Source organism: Natator depressus, chromosome 7, assembly GCF_965152275.1.
Source record: "Natator depressus isolate rNatDep1 chromosome 7, rNatDep2.hap1, whole genome shotgun sequence".
NCBI lineage: Eukaryota > Metazoa > Chordata > Testudines > Cheloniidae > Natator > Natator depressus.
This window is the reverse complement of record NC_134240.1, coordinates 95,503,753-95,524,506: the sequence shown is the minus strand read 5'-3', so window position 1 is coordinate 95,524,506 and position 20,754 is coordinate 95,503,753. Positions and strand designations below refer to the sequence as shown.

General features: G+C 40.4%; 1 protein-coding gene across 2 annotated transcripts in view; it reads right to left on the bottom strand.

The window, feature by feature from the left end:
* The window catches only part of CFAP46 (cilia and flagella associated protein 46), a 143,636-nt gene extending 123,468 nt beyond the window's left edge, over window positions 1-20,168 (bottom strand). Inside the window, exons 1-7 of one of the 2 annotated variants that reach the window (XM_074959109.1) lie at window positions 20,153-20,168; window positions 19,366-19,447; window positions 18,663-18,787; window positions 17,402-17,533; window positions 12,457-12,521; window positions 11,817-11,981; window positions 1,697-1,820 (exon numbers count right to left, since the gene is read on the bottom strand). In XM_074959109.1, the coding sequence (XP_074815210.1) occupies window positions 1,697-1,820; window positions 11,817-11,981; window positions 12,457-12,521; window positions 17,402-17,533; window positions 18,663-18,787; window positions 19,366-19,414 (660 nt within the window). In that variant the 5' untranslated portion in view covers window positions 19,415-19,447; window positions 20,153-20,168. Of the gene's footprint in view, window positions 1-1,696; window positions 1,821-11,816; window positions 11,982-12,456; window positions 12,522-17,401; window positions 17,534-18,662; window positions 18,788-19,365; window positions 19,451-20,061 lie in introns of both variants that reach the window. The other variant, XM_074959110.1, reaches the window with a different exon arrangement.
* Between the last annotated feature and the right edge of the window lie 586 nt (window positions 20,169-20,754).

Sequence of the window (20,754 nt, the reverse complement as noted above, 5' to 3'; positions counted from 1 at the left end):
CCACCTCAACTTCTCTCACACCTCACCCTGCCCTCTGTCCTCCCAACCATCTCACCCTTTGTGAGGAAGGCTTAGCTTCCCACTACCCCCAACAGAATTTTTGGTTATTTTAAAAGCTCTTCCATTCCTGCATTACCTTCCTTCAATCTCTTTATCTCCTTCCCGACCCATCTCCCACTCAAGAATTCTCTATGTTTATCCCCTGCGGAGTATTTTTCCTCATGCAATGTTATTTAAAAGCTAAAAGCTTAAAAGATCCTGGAATCAATTATGCTACTACTAAAGCACTAAAGGAAGTGCAAAGCTTGGTGGCACTGCTGAGACATTCAGTCCAGATGTAATTTTAAAACCATTTTATGTTCATTTTAAGGCCACTGCCAGGCTGATTTTCTCAACAGTTTCTCCAAGCAGCTAACAATGCACAGCCTGGCTTTGCCTCCATTTTACTGCTTCATTAATATCACAATTGCAAGGAGTCCTGCACCCGTTTTAAAGATTTGGGATCCAATCCCCCATCTTGTAATTCCTCACTGAGGTACGAAGTCTTGCCAAACAATAAGGATGTGGAGAGCTCAGAATTATTAACATTAATTAGTGGACATGAGTTGAGATCTCATAGTCTCCTGGTTCACACACAGTGCATCCAATCCTAGGCCAATCAACATTTTGAAGATGAAGAGGATCCATCAGTGGCACACTGAAGTGAGATGCTGGAGAACATGCTTAGGGTAGGTGCAATGGTGATCAATTTTAGCAGCAAGTCTCTAGCAAGCTCTGTTAAGCAGAATGCAGATTGCAAATGACAATTTTTGACAATTTGAGACTTGGCCAAACCTAAATGGATTTTAAGGGAGACCACAAGAGGTACTTCTGTGACCCCATAAACATCCCCTTGCCAAATTTCAGTTCTGTTGCAAACCATGGAAATGTTATAGCTCCCCAACAAATGTTTTGGATAAATTTGGATAATGGGAAATGTAAGGCACACTTAATAAAGAATTGTCCTATAGACTCATCTTCATTCATTCATTTCCCCAAACACTTTAGCTGTTCTGGAATTTTTGCTTTTTAAAATAGGACTTTCTCATATTTAAATAGTTTAACTTGAGTTACTTTATTTGTGAGCTTAGAAATGTAAACTAAGCTTATTAACATATTGGATGAAGAAGAGTTTATTAACCCAGGTTATGCTTATTAAGTTATTAACATGGAGTATCCCCAAATATTATTATTAGCAGTAGCTATCCTTATAAAACTGATTTATAAGAATAACCTGGTATAAAACTCCAGTGACATTACTCCAGGGCTGACTTTAGCCTACAACAGCAAAATGAATAATTATGCAAATTATTTTCACTGTTGATATCTGCCTTTGTAATACATCAGTTCTATGTTGCTTTACCTTGCATTATTTGTTATTTCAGTTATACTCAAAGTTCTGAAATTTCTGATAAATGGAAAAGAGAAATTCAATAATAAAATTTACCAGAAAATGCATTCTGGGATATTTTGTGATCTTTATGTTTTGTGATAAACTACTTTTAAAGTGCTGAAATCCTTTATTCATGATGCTGGGAAAACTCTCACTGACTTCATAGGGCATTTTGCTAGTTCTAGAATCAAATTCTGATCCTTAATTTAAATATTACAGATTAGATAGATACAGATATAAATATATAGATATATTTAGAATTACCATTAGAGAAAACATGTGTTGGTATTTATCTGGAACATTATTTTTAATGAATGCAGCCGCTGTAGATGAAAAATCCACTGCTTCTTTAATTTTCGAAGCATCCAAGAAACATTCAAGTAGCTCTCTGCAAGACAAACAAAAATATATTATATTAAACATCTAATAACACTTATTATCTAAAGAAAATTTTAGTTATTTACATTCTATCAGGAGACTTTATAAATTCATGCTTCACCCAGAAGAGCTGCATGCTCCCCATTACAGTGCTATAGAGAAGAATGGTACTATAAGGCAATAATTCCCAAACAGGATGTTAAACTACAGACCTCCTAGCTCCAAGCCCTTTCTTCATCTACAATACCTTATAACTTTTATCTTCTATTTAATGCAGCTTTTTCAAAATCACAATTACAAAATTTTCTCACAAGTGACTAGATTTGAAGGTTTTTTGAATACTTTTCAATCAAAGAATTAAACAGAAAAATTCAGAAACTGTGAAATCAAATGAAACAAGCTGGTAAAACATTTCAGTGTGCTGTGTTCTCAGATTTCTTTTTCTCTACCTGATGAAAGGATTGGATTCACAAAGCTGTCAAGTCAGAAAAATCACTATTCATGCCAGGAGTTGGATGAAGTATACCTGTTGCATTTTCAGTATTTTATCAGGATTTAACAAGTAGAGACCCATTGTTAACTCTTAAATAACGCATTTGAATGTTTCTATCAAATTAAAGTAAATGTAAAAGATGAAAAGGTTAATGCAAAGAGACTACTACTCCTGCAGGACATACATTTAATATGCATTCACAAGTTTCCCCAACATTCCCCAAAGAGGATATTTTCATATAATGTGATTTATTCATAGCATGGTATTTTTCACAGCCTTTAGCATAACCTTTGGATTTTTTGTCTGTTGGATTCAACTTTTCATTCCCCCCCCCAGGGTCCACTTTAAAAAAAACAAAACAAAAAAAACCCAAAGAAAACAAAATAGACACTGTAGTGCAATAAAAGATACTATCAGATGTACAAGGGACCATGTTACATAAATGTTATTTTCCCCCCAGTACTAAAGCAGAAGACTTGGTGGTAAATCTCCCACTGATGTCAATGGTGCAGAATCAGGACCCAAGTAAATGACTGCATAATCAAAATATTTTAAATTGTGTAACAGTTTAAAGACTATAACTAAAGGCCAAATTGTGGCCTGTCTGGTACAGCAACAGAGGGGTACAATGCATAGCATTGTGCAGACTATGCCTCACCTCACACAGGTGAGCAGGAAGGGATAGAGGGGGGGGAACTGGGAGGAGCTTTAGCGCCACCCCCTCCCTAACATCCCTGCCAGAGTAGCTGTGTCAGCACAGAAGGGAACATATGCTGCACTGAATATATACCTGCATGATTTACTCACTCACTGGAGCAGTGGGGAGACCAGGATGGAAATTGTGATTGAGTCATAAATCTCCCTCCTGGGCCACACATGGAGCAATGAAACATCATACTGTCCCTTACTCTGGGCTTGACTACAAGCCATAAGTGTCTCTACATTAGAAGAAAACTCAGTAGAGCAGCAATTTAATTCAAATTCTCAAAATGAAAAGTTTTCTGATTTTCATCTCAAACTCCGCAACAGAATATACCTCGCTCTTGGGAGAGACCACTTCTTTAAATTCAGTCTTTATTTTTTGCAAGTACAGTGAAAGCATAGTATAGCTTGTCCTACTGTACTGCTGTATTAGCTCATGATAAATGGTGTTTGTGTGGTGGGGAGGGGAAGAAATCAAACACTGATTTATTGCTTTCTTTAATATGAAAACTGGAAAAAATATGGGAAAACAGAATGTATTTATCTATAGTATAATTTCCCACAGCCTTGTACTTCTTGCCTCTAGCTGGCTGGAGTTCAATATTCTAATTGCTCTCCAGTTATTCCATTTTTCTTTTACTTCACAAACAAGGAAATTAGGCCTTTACCTAGAAAGGCACTTAACACATGCATAACTTTAAGCCTTTTAGCCTTTACTCTCATTGAAGTCAAGGAAATTAATCCTGAGTTTAAAATTATGCATCTGCTTTGCTGGATCAGCACTTTTATGAGGTTGAAAAGATGACAGCTGTTTAGTTGGCCCAGTAGCATGAGGAAGAATTGGTAATTGAACTGAAGGAAATTTTAAATTGAGCTAAATTCAGGGGGAAGGGCAACAAACATTTAAATCAGATCAGAGATATTTTAGAATGGATTTTTTGTTTGTTTTTAAAAACTTGCTTAGGCAGAACCAAGAAATGGTTAAGTTACTTGACTATAGGTCTCCTTACTCCCACACACTTTATATCTAGAGTAGCTATGTTTTCATCTTACCATTATTGTTTTGGCTCCTGCAAATATTGTTTGCCACGTTAGGGCAATTAGGTAGGAAAAAAGAACCACTTTCCAGAAGGAGGAGACCAGTTTTTGAGTGAAAACAGTTTCGTAAAGCATACCAGTGGTAGCATGAGTGGAACCCAAGAGCTTTAAAAGAATAGGAAGAAGGCCTCTGAGTCCCTGATGTAGCTTTTTAGCAAATCTTGGAACACTGTGGAAATTCTAAAGAACTGGAAAATTGTGCAAATATTTTAAAAGGGTGTACAGAATGGCCTGGTTAACTATGGGCTGGCAAGCCAGGTATCGATCTCGGGCACAGTTTTGGAAAAGCTGATAAAGGATGCAATCAGTAAATAATTAGAAGACAGTATTATAATTAAAGTTAAATGTGGTTTTATGGAAAATAGGTCTTGTCAACCATTACTGTATCAACCAAATTTGTGATCTCATCAAAAATATCCAGTTTATTTGGCTTCTGTGAGATGTTTGACTTAATACTGTATTCCATTCTAATTAAAATATTAGCTCTACACAAAATCAATGTAGCACATTTTAAATGAATTAAAAACTAGCTAACAGATATCAAAAATTGTAATGAGGAAAATTATAATCCAGTGGGGATACCTCTACTGTCAGAGGCTCATTAATATTCTTTGCCAGGATGGCCTGGAATTCTTTGCAGTGTCTTTGGCTCATATTGCTAAGATCAATTACATTCAAAGAAAGGGGAAAATTTTGAAAGAGATTTTAAAAAATTAATTGTAGCCTTTTTGGCTAATGCTCAGACCTATTCATTGAAGGTATTTAGGGGACATCAGAGATAAAAAGCTTTTAGTTTCCCTCCCTAAGGAAGGTCCTCAAAATAGGTAGAATGTCCTCATTTTCTCAATACCGAGCACTCTTAAATCAAGGTTCAGTTATATAAGCGGACTTCTCAGTTTGTGCTTATTGCTCACACCTCTGTGGTGGAGAGGGTGAATAACTGGACAAAAGACCATCGGAAGTGACTATAAGACTCTTTTGCTTTCATCACACTGGCTTTCACTTTTTCCCAAAAAGAGAATTTTACTCCTCAACTTTCTGCTGCACTTCATTATAAATGCCAGAAAAATGCAGTCATGAATACTTGTGCACATCTATGCCCAAGGCCTGGCATCGCTACCCATTTGGGGATGGGGGCAGAAGGGACAACTCATTTTCATTCTCTGGGAGATAAGGTTAGATATTTGAGACCTATAGCCATTAGGACTGTCTGGGCTGGAATCAACATATTTGAATGGAAGACCTTACAGAGACAGTGGAAATCCTAATGACCACAGATTAGCACCTTGCTGCAGAGGCAGCTGAACATATGAATATAGCATGGCTGGAGCTGGAGAACAAAAACAAGGTAACAGGTGGCTGTATTAAAACCTGAGCTCTCAAAGACACAGACACATACCTGGAGTCAAAGACAAAGGGACAGAGCAGAGAGGACGAGCCAAGATGGTTTCACCAGCAGCATGCCTTCAGGGAGCCCTTGCATTGGCCAGTCTGATCTCTGTCTTGACCTTACCTCTCTCTGCTAACTTAAGGACTTTCAGAATTTATATAGCAGGGGACTAATAAATGGTTACCTGGTTTTGAAAAGGCTGGCTAGTATTGCTGCAAGTATTTACAGACAGAACAGTGACCTGAAGGAGTAGAGGACAAGACTCCCATAGGAGTCTGGCTTGGCTGGATTCGCTGCAGGGAACCACAGAGAAAGACAGGGATCACTGGTGCCTAAAGGCCTAGTTTCAGAGCCTTAGAGGCTGAAGACCTGTGTGTGTCCTTGGGGTCTGGCACACTAAAGAGGTCACTCCCAAGGGCCTGGTTAGGTTTTGGTCTATGACCAGGCTGTATAGATCCGTGATACCTGGCAAGTCCGAAAGCAAATAAGTGAACAATTTGTCAGTTTCTGTTGCCATACTGGCTCTTTTTTGGCAGGGATAATCTACATACTTGGCATTTTGTTCCTGTCAGCTTTCATTGGTTTGCAAAGATTAGTAGTGCTGTTCCTTTACTGGCCCTCTGATATACTGGCTCATCCAGACAAGGTATAGTTTGTTTGGGATCAGAAAGCCCAGCTGTGAAGGAAATTCAATAAAGTTATTTGTACACGCATGAAACTAGTGACATTTCAGAGGCTGATGACATTGGCAGAGTGTGCAAAGGGAATGAGTGTGCTCAGGAATAGCCAACCATTCTTCAGTTTTAGAGGTGGTTGGCTAAGGTTTCTGGGTTTGATACTCAGGCCCTGTCCAGGAGATTCCTAGAGTCATGACTGACAGTTGCCAAGACTAGACTGGATAAACTCAGAGTGCATCACCCCAAACCCAAATGAGTTGGGAAGCTAGGTTGCCCATGGGAAAAGGGTTTGCCTTTTTGCAACAGCTGCCATCTGTGGTAGCTATGTCTTACAAGGGCAAGGCACAGTTCAAGCTATGGAAGCAGGCTGATACCTAAATGAATTTTCTGCCACCTCCCAAAAAGCATAAAGATTTCAAGAAGATTATCTGTCAGGGTTTGGACACAGCCAGGCATCTGATGCACAATATCTTATGATGTTGGTGACACAATAATGAGGGTGATTAGGTACAGTGTCACAGAGACAGCTTATAAAAATATTATTACAGAAAATTCCCACATTTGTCACACCTGGTAAATGGAAGAACTGAAAAAGCCACAAAGAGATCGAGGGAGAAACGAGGCAGAAATACATCGTGAGCTCGAATGGTCTGCAAAATGGTTATTTCAGGAACTACTGCAACAACAACAGTCAATGAAAAATGGGGGCAGCCCTGGTACAGTTAGTTGGTGCACATATGGAACAGCTTCAACCAATTCAGTGTGCAAAATCCTAAAGAGCTTTTGGATTTTACACCTGGTCTTATTCAGGGAATCCATACATGATAGTTCACTATGATGGATATCTTTGGATAAAAAATTCACTGCATTCATTTAAGACTTTCCTTATCACTGGCCTAGGGGAAAAACAACACATTTCTATGGTCAGTTCTACAAAACTTCAAATGAAATACTAATCTATGGACAGAATTACAAATGTCAAACAACTACAATTTCTCCATTCTTGTTTTTCCTCATAGGCAATACACCGGACCCTCGCTAGAACGTGGGATTTGGGACCCATGACAAGTACCGTGTTATAGTGGGGACCGCGTTAAAATGAAATTACTGTATACAGTAAATGTCACATCCATAAAGTATAGAAAACCTTAGAAAATAAACTCCTACTTGAAGGAAACAATGAACGATAAAAAAAAGTGTTGCTTTATTACAGATTTAAAGTTGACATTACAATAAACTAGTCTAGTTTTTCTTTAAAAAGTTGGTGAGTTGCTTTTGCTTCTTGCTGCTGTGCTGCTTCTGCTTAGCAATCTGCAAAAGACTACTTAGCTGCATAATTTTTATAGGCTCAATGTCTTACGTCTCAAACCATTTCAAAGCAGTCTCTAAGCCAGCTATGGTTGCAGCTGACGTTGGAACGACGTCCACTTCATCTTCCTCTTCTTCTTCCACGGCGAAGGCCAATTCTTCAGCTTCTGGAATGTTGTTTGGTCGTACTGCCTGAAGAATTTGGTCATCCATTAGACTTTCAGCAACGGGACAAAATTCTTCTGCTTCATCATCGCCTCTTATCCAGGACTCGATATTTTGTGGCAGTACAGTTACCCCGAGCCAAGACAGTTGCTCGCACAGCTCCTGCATCCACTCCATGTCTGTTCTCCCAACTTCCCTCTCTGTAAATCCCTGAAAGTCGAATTCCTTGTCAGACTGTGATCTGCTTTCTTCATTTTCTTCCAGGAGCGGGTGACCAAACTACTCTCTCAGTCCCACCATCCAACAGTGGTTTATTGTTTCAGCATGTAATAAATTCCAGGAATCGCCACCAATGTAAAAGAAGTCTTTTATAGTCAACTTCTTCAGAAAATCGATGACAGACAACTCGCTTTCTACCATTTGTTGTACCAAGTTCCGTCAACAGTGCTGCTTAAAAATGGTGATAACACCTTGATCAAACGGCTGGATTTTGGAAGTCGTGTTTTTAGATAAGTATTCAACCCGTATTTTAACCGTCACAGGTTTTGAGTCTTTCGGCCGGAGGATACACTGGACAGTTGTCTAGCAAAAGAACGGCCTTTTCTTCTAAACGTTTTGCCCGCAAATGCTTTCGCATAGAAGGGACAAATTCGGTGAAGAACCATTGTTCAAAAATCTCTCGTCATCTGGGAATTTTTGAAGTTCTTGTACAGGCAATTCACATTTACGTGATGAAAGCACAGAGGCATGCGAGACTTTCCAGTGCACAATGGTTTTAATTTATGCTTGCCTGTTGCATTCACACAAAATAATAAAGTAAGGCAATCTTTTGCCTGTTTCTATCCTTCTTTCTTATGTTCATCTGTTCTGACCACCAGGGTTTTAAACGGGCAACCTTTTATAATAAATTCCTGTTTCATCTGCATTGAAAACCTGTTCCTCCGAGTAACCCTCTGCCTGTAAAATTTCCCTCAGCTTCGCAGGTATGATTGCGCATCGTTGTAGTCAGCAGAGCGTTTTTCCCCCAAAACTGCAATCTGAGAGATTCCGTGTCTTTTCTGAAATCGTCATAGCCAACCCAAACTTGCCTTAAAATTCAGCCAGTGAAATAACATTTGGAAAGCACCCACTGAGCATTGTTTAAACTAGATTCTGCATGGTAATGCTACAACTACCATGCATCTTTCTGCTGTTCTCATTGCATTTAAATGCATCTTTATGTAATTTTTCTAAAAAAAATCTTTCTTGGTGGTCATTTGAAAATTTAGTGGCACTAGCAAAAAACAAACAAAAAAACCCAAACCAAAATAACAAAAAACACAACAACAATACTCGATCATAAGCTGGTTCGTTTATAAGCCGACCCCCACAAGATGGACAAGTAAAAATCGAAAATTTTTATGACCCATTCATTAGTTGACCCTATAATTCAGGGGTCAGCAAACTTTGGCTTCTGGCCCATCAGGATAAGCAGCTGGTGGGCCAAGATAGTTTGTTTACCTTGAGCATCCGCAGGCATGGAGGTAAATCTAAGTAAACAAAATGTCCTGGCCCACCAGCGGCTTACCCTGACGGGCTGGGACAGCAACTGGTGGGGAAATTTTGGGGATGGGGGAGAAGCTGGGGGTCAGAAGAGTAACCCCTGTGAGGACCCCCCACATGACCCCACCACTAACCCGGGATCTCCCCACATGATCCCTCCCTGTGTAACCCCTCCCTACCCCATCCCTAGCCTGGGACCCCACACTCTCCCCATCCCATCCCTTCCCACCTTACCTGGGGAGGGACAGGGGAAGATGCCAGCCCCGGAGCTACAGCTACTTCAGAGTCTGGGGGGAGAGCAGCGTGGCCAGAAGAGGAGAGACTCTGGCCCCACCTCTTCCCTTCTGGCTCTGCTGGCTGTGCTGCCCCCTCTGTTGGGGGGTGTGGGCGGGTTTGTGTCCCACCTCTCCCCCTCTCCATACCTGTCATAAGCCGACCCCCTTCTCTGATGCTTCCCCTATTTACTGAAAAAATTCGGCTTATGAACGAGTATATACAGTATAACAAAATCCCATATTTTTATCTATCTTTTTAAGTGACATTCTACTTTGTTTCATGTTGAATTTTCCTCTACAAGCAATATGGACTTTTTAGATACCCTTAGTATTTGCATCTCTGAAACAGAGATGATTATAGACTATATGGAACTACATCAAAATTTTTTTATTATGAGCATCAATAGTTAAATATTCTGCCCACAGATAATTGTTTAACCTAGTGCTCATTACTCTAATTACTGAACAGATAAGATGTACAGGAAAAATCTAAAAGTTATATAAATATGAAAAAAAATCAGCTGGTTTAAATCTGATCTATGGCACTAGGGAACTTTTCAGGATGCCAAAATAACTAATCACTTCTCTCAGTGTCATATGACTTAAAATCTAGGTCCACAGACAATTTCAGAGAATAAATTTAAGTATTAACTACTGAAATGGCTGAACACCACAATGAGTTCCTCTGCTACTGTCAGGGAAGATCAAAACTGATGGTTTAAATCTAACAACATGGTATCTGAAGTTCTTTCCCTTCCTTTGTCTATTGGCTCCTGCTTTGGAAAAGAGGGTTGCTATAGAAATTGCAGAAGCTATGACAGCACTGCTAATGCTCATGCCAAAGGCGATGTTAACAAAGACTGTGGAACAAAATTTAGCTTTAGAGAATAATTAGAATGAGACCTACTACTTTTATACTTTGGGACACGAGGCCTGTGTCTTTGGTTCAAATTAGTAAGAAAGAACCTTTAAGACACCATGGAAGAAAAATGCTACTAATACTCACTAATAAAAAATAAGCTTAAACAGAATCAGGTTACTTTGATGAGAATTTCCTTCTAATATATAATCCAGTAATATATGCATGAATTACAAATTGCAAAATGAGTTCACCATATTTTACAGTCATAAAATGTGCTGTCTGATAATGAAGAATAATGCTTATACCCAAGGATGTCTCAGAAATATTATATCTCAGATAGCTCTTGTAACAAATGATACATAGCTGGTCACGTGGATAAAAAAACCCCACATACCTCAACTGATTGAACACTAGTATTCATTTGTGTGCCCTTTACTCTAAAATTTAGTATTTAGTATACATTTTCCAAGTGTCACTTGCTAAACACATGAAATTTCATTTTGACGTACAGCTACATTAAACAGGAGAAAAAGTTAATAAGAAAATTTAACCTTTCACAAATTCACTTGACCTTTCACTCATTCATCTGAGAGAAAGGGAGCTCCTCTGGCTACTGGCCAGACAGCACTTCAGGGCCTTCTTAGCTATGCAGCCAGAGACTGCCCCTATTCTTCCTCCTTGGTGACAGTTTGAATGTCAATTTTTAAGGGGTAAGGTCATACATTTTGCCAAACCCAACTACCATATAACGCAATCAGGCAAAAAAGAAGGAAATCAGAAATACTGAATATGCTCCTCTCTGACTCTCCTGGCAGTGACAGGAACCTCCCACCCTCTCCAAGGATCAGGGGACAGGAGATATGTCTGTTGCCCCAATGTAGGCTAGGGATTTTTATCTAAAGAAAAATGGTTCTTAAGCCATGATGTAGCTAGTTTGTCTCCTAACCTAAAAGGACACACACAACAGTTAATTCAGCACCACAGCTGATTTAATCCAACAGGTTATGATGCCTCAGACTGGAACTGACTAGATATAGAGAGTAAAAGTTTCCTTCCAAGAGTAATTCCACAACTCCTTTACAGACAGGGATTTTTTAAATATATATTTTGACCATATGAAGCAAGACAACCTGTTGCAGAGACAGTGACTATAGCTTTCTAACTCTTGTGACGTGCCAAATCCATGGATGTCACTTCCATTTTAACCACAATACAAATATCAAACTGGAGTACCTTTCGTACTATATATACAGTTTTATTAGATTTTATTAAAGAACAGTTAAACAGTCTGATCCTGCAGTTTTCTCTATACAACTACTGGTCTATGTACAAATTATGAAATTCTGCTCTATGATTTACAAGTTGTACCATACTCACAATATATTTAGAATAATATTTAATATGCCAGTTTGTGATCAAAGATAACCACAAATGGGAGCTACATGCACAAAAGGACTACAGGACCCTGGTCTTAAAATAACAGTTCAAACTTACATCATGAGTTCTGCTCGCCATTGCTTGTCTTGCTCTTCAGCTTGATTTAATGCTGTTACAATCTGAGATAGGCTGGGAATAAGAAGGTAGCGGAACCCAGGCTTAAGATATGGCCTTACAACCTGCCAGTAAAGGACTGAAGCATTATATATCAAAAAATAATATCTGAAAAACAAGAAATAGGATTTTATAATCTGAGATAAACATATACTTATTTAAAAGGCTCTTTATGTAGTTTCTAAACAACAAAAGTAGGGACTGCGTCTTTCTATTGTTTGTACTGCACCTACCATCCCGACTGAGGATGGTGGGCACCTCAGGAATACATCAGTGAGAGCTAACCCTGCACTCTCCTTCCCACCAGCAGAGTTATAAAATGGAGGGACATAATCAGCCATATATATCACATTAAAGCACATTTATATTCATCTTGTCTCCTTAATACTGTTCTACTATTATTTTTCATATGGTGAAGCACTAATGTTGTTACAGGAAAGGAGTAGGACTGAGACAGATATGCTCCACAAAAAGATCTGTGTTACCCAGAGCCCCACAAAATGAAAGTATGAGAAGCAATTATCTTAAAAAACTAGGTCAGTAACACTGTTGAGATTTGGAACTGTAACCCCTATAGTTTTACCTTGGATCGTGTATTGCAAAGTCTAATGCTTTCATAAGGTACATCACAAAGTTCTCAAACTTTTCCTAAAAAAAACAAAGAATTGTTAAAGCTCGTTTGACACATATCTTTATTAATCACTGCCATATTACTAATAATTTTCAGCCTATTATCAAATTATTTTTATTGCTACAGGTGGGGCTGCCAGTACCATATAATATTAAGGTTGTCTAATTCTTTCCATTAATAAAGACCCTACTAGAGCTGCTTATAACATTGCCAAACTTTAATCATTTAGGCTGAAATTTTTGCTGACAGATGTTTAGAAAATTTCAGCTTAAAACATTCCTTACACAAAGACCACTCTTCCGCACCCCTCCCCCATCCGAGGGGGTCAGTCATTTCCAAGAACAAGGACAGCCCGTACCCCATGTTCACCACTTTTATAAGATTATGATAAATTTTGTACAAAGTATGCCTTGTGAGTTACCATTGTAAACTCATACTCTGCTGAATATTATCATTCTGTTAAGATATGTGTAATAACACTATGTGTAAAGTTATAAGTTTCTACAGCATGATTGTTACTGAAGTATGTTGTAATTCCAGGTAACGCCCACAAACCAGTTTCTCAGGGTATGGCTGCACTATTAGGCTTTTAGTGACACTGCTGTGCCGCTACAGCCATGCCGCTAAAAGGCACGCAGTGTAGCTGCTGTTTGTCAGCAAGAGAGAGCTCTCTTGCTGACAAAAGACTTCCACCTCCCATGAGTGGCAGCGGCTTTGTCAGCAGGAGAGCACTTCTGCCGACAAACAGCTGTTCACACCAGCACTTTTTGGCGGTAAACCTTTTGTCGTTCGGGGGATGGGGTATAGGGGGTGTTAACACCTCTGAACGACAAAAGTTTTGCCCACAAAGTGCCAGGGTAGACAAAAGCCTTAGAAACAAAGACCCACTAGCACAACAGCAAGGTGTTAAGGGGCCATTACCTATTTAACTGTCTATTCATCAGCAGGGGGGAGGTATAAACAAGAAATTTACACTGCAACACAGATATGTTTCTAACCTCAAGTCCACAAGGGACTGCCTGTCACCATGACTCAGCAAGAATGTTTCTAGCACAAGAAATTGAGTTACAATCTCTCTGCTCATGTCATCAATGAACACATGAAGAACTGAACAAATGGGGGAATGGTCCCTAGCTGGAAAAGAAATCCAGCCTGTGAACTGTTGCAGTTTATGGTGAGAGAAACATTTTGCTTTTGAGTTCATATAGGTATTAGCATGTGGTTTTATTTCTTTTGTAACCAATCCTGACTTACATGTATCTATACTTGTAAAAAAATCTATCTTTCTGTAGTAAATAAATTTATCTTACTGTGTTATCTTAACCAGTGTGTGTTTGAATTAAAGTGTGTAGGGCACCTCTATTTGAGAATACAAGATTGGTGCATTATTACTTCCCAGCGTTGGAATGATGGACTATCTATGAGCTTGTACTGTCCAGGAGAATACTGAGCAGTGCAAAATGCTCATTTCTAGGGAACAAGGCTGGGACTAAGAATTTGCAGGTAGTTCATGCGTGGCTGGGAGAGCACTCATGTATTTAGCTGAGAGTGAATTTACATGCTGAAGGCTGCGTGACCAGACAAGGAGTGGCTTGTTCTGGAAGTAAAGCAATATAAAAGGCACCCCAAGCTAGAGAGTTCTGGAGACATCGCTGTTGAACAGTTCAGATTGTACCCTGGGGAATCTGACACAGGGAAAATACATTTTTTTTTTTGCTCACTTTAAAATTCTGTTGACCTTTTATTTGAAAGGCCCCGGTAAGTCTATAATTTGGAGCAAGCAGTTGAAATTTGGGATGGGGAAGGGGTGCGGAAGAGTAGCCTTTGTGTAAGGAATGTGGCTTTTTTCATCCCTGTAAAAACCCACTCAAATTTGGCCAAGTTATAAACCTTTGAAAAGTCACTGTTCGAACACGCTAAGTAGCAACCTGTTATATTTCAAAGATTCATGCTTGTCATGCTCCAACCCAGGACTGTGCAAAACTTTCCCTGTAATGGGAAAGAGCTTTAGACTGAGAACCTGAACTGAGAGCAGGGACCCTATCTCTCCGTGCGCTCAATGACCATGTGCCTGGATGAGGCAATTTGGAGGAGAAAGCTGCCTGATTCAAACCCAGAGGGGACAAGACTGTACCAAGGGGGTGTGAAGGGTTGTGCGGAGTAGATTGGGACAAGACACCTGGAAGGCTGGGACTGGATGCTTGGGGGAGAGAGGGAAACTAGGACTGGGAGTTGGGATAGAGGGAGAAACTAAGACTGGCTAGGCAAGGAGACTAGGACTGGGAGCTGGGGAGAGAAATAAGTGGGGGAACTGCAAGCCAATAAATTGGGGAAAGATTGAGATTGTACGAGGAAATGGGTGGAGTGAACAGGGACTCTGAGCAAGGATGTTGGGGACAGAGCACCAGTTGGGTGGGGAAAGTAAGTTTGGGGACAGAAGACAGATCTAATGAGGAGCCAGGGTGTGGGGGAACAACTAGGAATGGCTGGGCAAAGAGACTGGGACAAGGAGAGCTCTGAGTTACTACAGAGAATTTTTTCCCAAGTGTCTAGCTGGTGGATCTTGCCCACATGCTCAGGGTCTAACTGATCGTCATATTTGGGGTTGTGAAGGAATTTTCCCTGGGTCAGATTGGCAGAGACACTGAGGGCTTTTTCGCCTTCCTCTGCAGCATGGGGCACCAGTCATTTGCAGGTCTAAACTAGCATAAATGGTGGATTCTCTGTAACTTTAAGTCTTTAAATCATGATTTGAAGATTTCAGTAACTCAGTCAGAGGTTATGGGTCTATTATAGGAATGGCTGGGTGAGGTTCTACGGTCTACAATGTGCAGGAGGTCAAACTAGATGATCAGGATCATCTCTTCTGGCCTTAAAGTCTGTGAGATGAGGGCAGTAGGAGGGGGGGACCTGGACTACATGGTCAAGAAGACTGGGAACAAGGAGTTGCGGGGGGTGGGAGGGGGAAGACTAGAACGGGGAGTCCAGACAGATGAGACTAGAATTAGCAGGGCAAGGAGACTGGGATTGGGAGAGAGAAGCTTGAGGAATGGAGACTAAGATTTGGTGACAACTTAGGAGTTGAGAAAATAAGGAGAATGGGACTGGGAGAAGGAGCCAGGGGTGGGAAAGAGTCAGCACAGGGACATACTGGAGAGGGAGGGGCAGAAGGGGTCACTCTTTGGGGGTGGGAATAGGCAGAAGTGTCTCTGGACTGTTCCCACTGGAAGGTACTCCCTCCAGAGCCTGGCCTGGAACCCAAGATTCCTGAGTCTTACCATTCTTCCACTGTCAGCAGATATCAGTGAAACTGACTGGCAAAATGCCCCATTCAGCTCTAGGAATGATCTACTTACAGGATGACAATCTATGACAGTTATTTACTCCATTAGCTCAAGTGACAAAGTTTTGGGTGATGGATCTAAAGGTTCTAACCTTATGATTTATGTAAGTATAAATGTGATGCAACATGATGGAATTTCTGTTTTTTCACTTAGGTTTTTCAGAAAACTGGGAAATTACACACAAATATGTTAAAAGAACATTTTTAAGGTTCCAGAATCAAATACTCAAAGGCTAGGAAATGCCAGAATTTAAGGTCACCTGTGCAACTTAATTTGCTCCCCTTTTGTGAATGCTTTATGATACTGTCTTTAATTACGTTATCACATACTACTTTTTTTCCAAAGGACTCCTGTCTGATTCAGTGCACAGTGAATAGACTGCCTCTGAAAACAGTGCTGTGTAGTGAAGGAGACTGTTTGTAGGACCCCTGTTTCATCTGCTGCAGAAGCTGGAAGATGCATACTGACAGACAGCGAATTGCAGGAAGAGTAGAGATGCTGGCCTGAAGAATTTCTGAAAATTTAAATCAACCAGAAATCTGTATACTCACTGAAAGGAATTTTTTAAAAAGTAGTAATATAAAAATTCAGTGTCCTCCATTTTAGGAAGTTGTCACACATAAGTTACTACTATAGAAGGTCAGAAATTTTCTGATGAAACAGTTTAATCTGAAAATACTAATTCACTGAAGCAAAATGTTTCATCAAATCTCTCAGAGATTTGACAAAATTTCTGTTGAAACACAGGAAAACCTGCTAGTTTTCCAGTGTCCACATCTCCAGCAGGGAGCATGCAAGCCTCCAGAGCCAGGGCTTTTGGAGCTGGCAGGGTCCCTGATCTGCAGCAGCAACCTTGGAAACCCTGCCTGGAGTCAGCATTCTCAAGGCTGCTAGGCTACCAGCTCCATGGCAGGGACCCTGCCATTGTCCAGAACCCCAGCTGGAGCGAGGACTCTGGTGCCTGTTAGGCTTCCCACTTTGGGGGCAAGGAGTTTGTCAGACCCCGGAGTCTCAGCTGGAGCTGGGGTCTCCACTCTATGGCAGCAGCCCTGGGAGCTCTGGCTGGAGCCAGTCCTATGACTTCCAGCTCCATGGCAGGGGCCCTGGAAGCCTTAAAAGCCCTGAGAGCTCCAGCTAGGGGACTAGCTGCTGTGAGAGCTCCAGCTAAGAGAAACTGACATTCTTGTCAGTTTCATGGCTGCTATTCAGTAAATTACAAGAATGTCAGTTTTGCATATTTGTTTGGGTAATACTACATCTTGGTGTTTCTAAAACAAAAATTTCAGGTTATCTCCAGTTTGTGGAGAAATCTTGGTAAATATGCTTTTGTTCTAATTTGGAACAAAAGTAAATATGAAAGTACCAAAACTTATGGTAGACCAAAATCTCTATGTTTCAGCCAGCTCTACCTACTACCCTTACAAATATATTTAAAAAAAAAAAGAATTGAGAACAAACATTATTTAAGACCCACAATTTAATTTAACATTGAACTATCAACATTCTTAAAAATAGATGTTACCATAATGTTAAAATTCACAATATTTTCTCACCAAATTATCTGTGGAGAGTGGGGTGTACAACTGGCCTTGGCACAAGTAGGCTCTACCCATAAACTGGTTTACAGGATGGCTTCCTTTAAAGTACATCTGTAGACAGTCACTGCTAATTTCTGGATACCCCAACTAGAACAAAACATTCTTTTAAAGTTTTTTTTTTTTTTTTTTTTTTTGTTAAATGAACAACAATCCAATAAACAGTTGGTCAAGAATGGTCAGCTTTTAAAAGTGTGTATTTGGTGAGACAGCAGCATGTACATTTATAGGTCCATTTACAATTGGAAAGTAAGGCCAGCATAAACAACTCAAGACATTAGGATTTTAAAGTTAACCATTCTTCCCCCCCCCACAAATTATGGGAAATGGCAACTTTTTACACAACAGATCTGGTTCCTAGGTTTATTCAGAGTCACACAGAGGTTTACTATAGTATAAAAAATAAATATTTATTATATGTTATACTTAACACTGTATTGCACATCATTAAAAGAACTGTTAACTGAAAGGTCAAATTCTGAGTTGCATAAGCATAACCAAGAGCAGAATTTAGCCTACAGAATCTTTTTTTGCTGGCAATGATGCACAACCCCCAAATAATGCACATTAGATTTCAGATCTCAGGTACAATTTATATGGATGGTAACTATGAAAAAGAAATAAAAATCTTTTACTTGTAGACTGAACACATTGGAACTTCAGATGCCACTTTTCAGTGCAAAATCATACTTTAAAAGTATTTCAAACTTATAAAAATCTGAGTCACATTTTATATGACACTCAGAGGTAGCAGCAACAATCTCTTGTGATTAGAATGTTTTCTCAGTTTCTGCATGACAACAACCATTCATCAGCAACTCCTCTTCCATCTTGTCCAAACAGCTCACACTAGCATTCTCATAACAAAAGAAACAATGATCACAAAACTATTAAGATACATTTGACTTGTCTACCTCTCTTACTCTGTGCTAATCAGAGACTTCAGAAAGTACAGCTTGCTGATTGATGAAGTTTACAAAAATGCTGACTTTGGGAAGAGGCTGGGGCAAAGGATAGACTGGCATAAGCCAAAAAGCAAGTCTAAGCAATTGGTCTGTAAAGTAAGAAAATCGCAGCATAACAAATTTCAGAATCTGTATTTCCAGTGGTCCTGGCAATATCTTTAAATATTAATTTACCAAAGCACTATCATAGTATAATTCTAGACAGTTCTTTTTATTTATTTCAGATAAATACCCTACCTAGAAAATGTAGTTACCTGGAGTGCTTGTTCTGCACACAAGACATATAAATCAGAGCTAAAGCTCTCTGATGAATCAAGTGCAGATTTCCCTTGATTGACTGATTTGATCAACTCATAAGTATTCTTCAAAGCTTGAATGTCTGTTAATAAAAATAACGTATAAGGAAGATCATAAATAATATTCTTTGTTTTATGCCAGAATGCACAGACACTTGACTGTATTATTTCAAGTGATCAACCCAACAATAAGAGCTCTTATTTTTACTCATAGTAAAGAATCATATATTTGCACGGAGAAGTTATCAAAAGACATTGTGTAAAGCTAAGCACATGCTGGATGGGAGTTTTAATGAGTCTCTTGCAGTTTTAAATAAAAAAAATCAAGCAGACAAGAAAACAAAGGACATATAAGGCCTGTTCTGAAACTCCTTGAAATCAATGAGAATCTTTCTACTGACTTCATTGGACCTTGGATCCAGTTGAAATAAAATTGTTTTGAAGTAAACTATTTGACTAAAAAGAGTGTTGCATTATGGTATTTATTTCATGTTCTCTAACAAAGACATACAAAGTAGTCATAGAAAAATATTTTGTCTACAGTTCTGTATATATAAAAATAAGAACTGGTGAAGGTCCATGTACTGCAAGAACTTTTACAGTCCTCTTTAATTTAAAATAGCTGCCAAGTAACATTTCTATACATTATTCAAGCATTTACCTTGGTGGTTCTGTGCTGCAGACAACTGCTGTCTGATCACCAAATCCATGTTCTTAGTCGCAAAGGCTCCGATTGAACAAGTCTGCTATGAATGCAATAAACACAGTTGTTTCAAACAAACACTATTTACACAGATGCTTGAATTAATCAAATCAGATTCTTTTTAAAAACCCACTACATTTATTTTTGATCCATAATTATTACTGTGCGATTAAATCTCCATTCTGCACACCGCAGAGTCTATTTAGATCACAAATACAGCTAAAGCTGCCAGACAGAAAGGGGTGTATTTTAATTATCTTTCTGTAGATGGCCCTGGCCTCCCTTGGCTGATCACACTTCCCAGCCAGAGACTCTCGGAAACCAGCAGAGCAAACGAGTTTACAGTCGAGTTCCCTGTCTGTAAAAAGCGCTACAGTATTGTGCAGCGAAGGCACACGCAAAAGGGAGTGGGGGGGGACCCCATAGTGCGGGGGCCACTGTAGCGTCCGGGCACGGCCTTTAGAATAAAGGCCAGAACACAAGGAAACTTGTCCTGCCAAAGCGTCCACGCCGCCGCCCCCCAACGCCGCCCCCGCCTGAGCCCCGACTCCGCTCGCTCCCCCTGCCCCGCTCCTCATCTCCCAACAGCCCCCCCGGTCCCAGGCCCGACACCCTCGCTCTGCCCGCTCTCCCTGCCCCCCTAACCGCCCGCACCAGACGCTATCAGCAAGCGGCGCCCTCCATCCCCTGCTCGGCAGCCCTCCTCACTCGCTGCCCAGCGGCTCCTAGCAACGCACCAACATACCTCGCTTCCCCCTACGGAGTCCTGCCCGGGACACACTTCCCGCCCCAGCCCGGCGCTTTCCCGGCCGCGGGCGGGGGGGGGTGTGTGTGTTCTAATTCCTGCCTCCCGAGTTCTGGGTGAGCCCCAAGGCGGGGACTGGCCCGTCACTGGGAATGGAATTGCTCAGGAGCTGGCACCAGCAATAGGGATGTGCTGGACTCAGCCGCCCAACTCGCAAGGTAGCGATTGCCAGTAGTGTGGGGCTGAATCCACACAGGAGGGACCCAGATTCAGAGCACCGTCAGCCCCAAACACTCTGCTTCCTGCTCTCAGGGGAGTGCTTGGGATGGCCTGGAGGCTCACACAGTGCTTTCCAAGCCCACAGGATGTGTGTATTTGGTGAGACAGCAGTGTGTTTGGTGTACATTCATAGGTCCACCTCCGCATCCCCAGGTAGAGAACCAAGACAGACAAAAGGGGACAAGAAGAAAAGGATTAACTGTTGAGGATGTAGAAGTAAACTAGCAGAATATATTGCTTTAAAGTCACAGAAGAAGTTTCAGGGAAAGCAAACAATTTAGTAACAAGGGCCTCCACAAAAGGATGTGCTACAAAACATCACA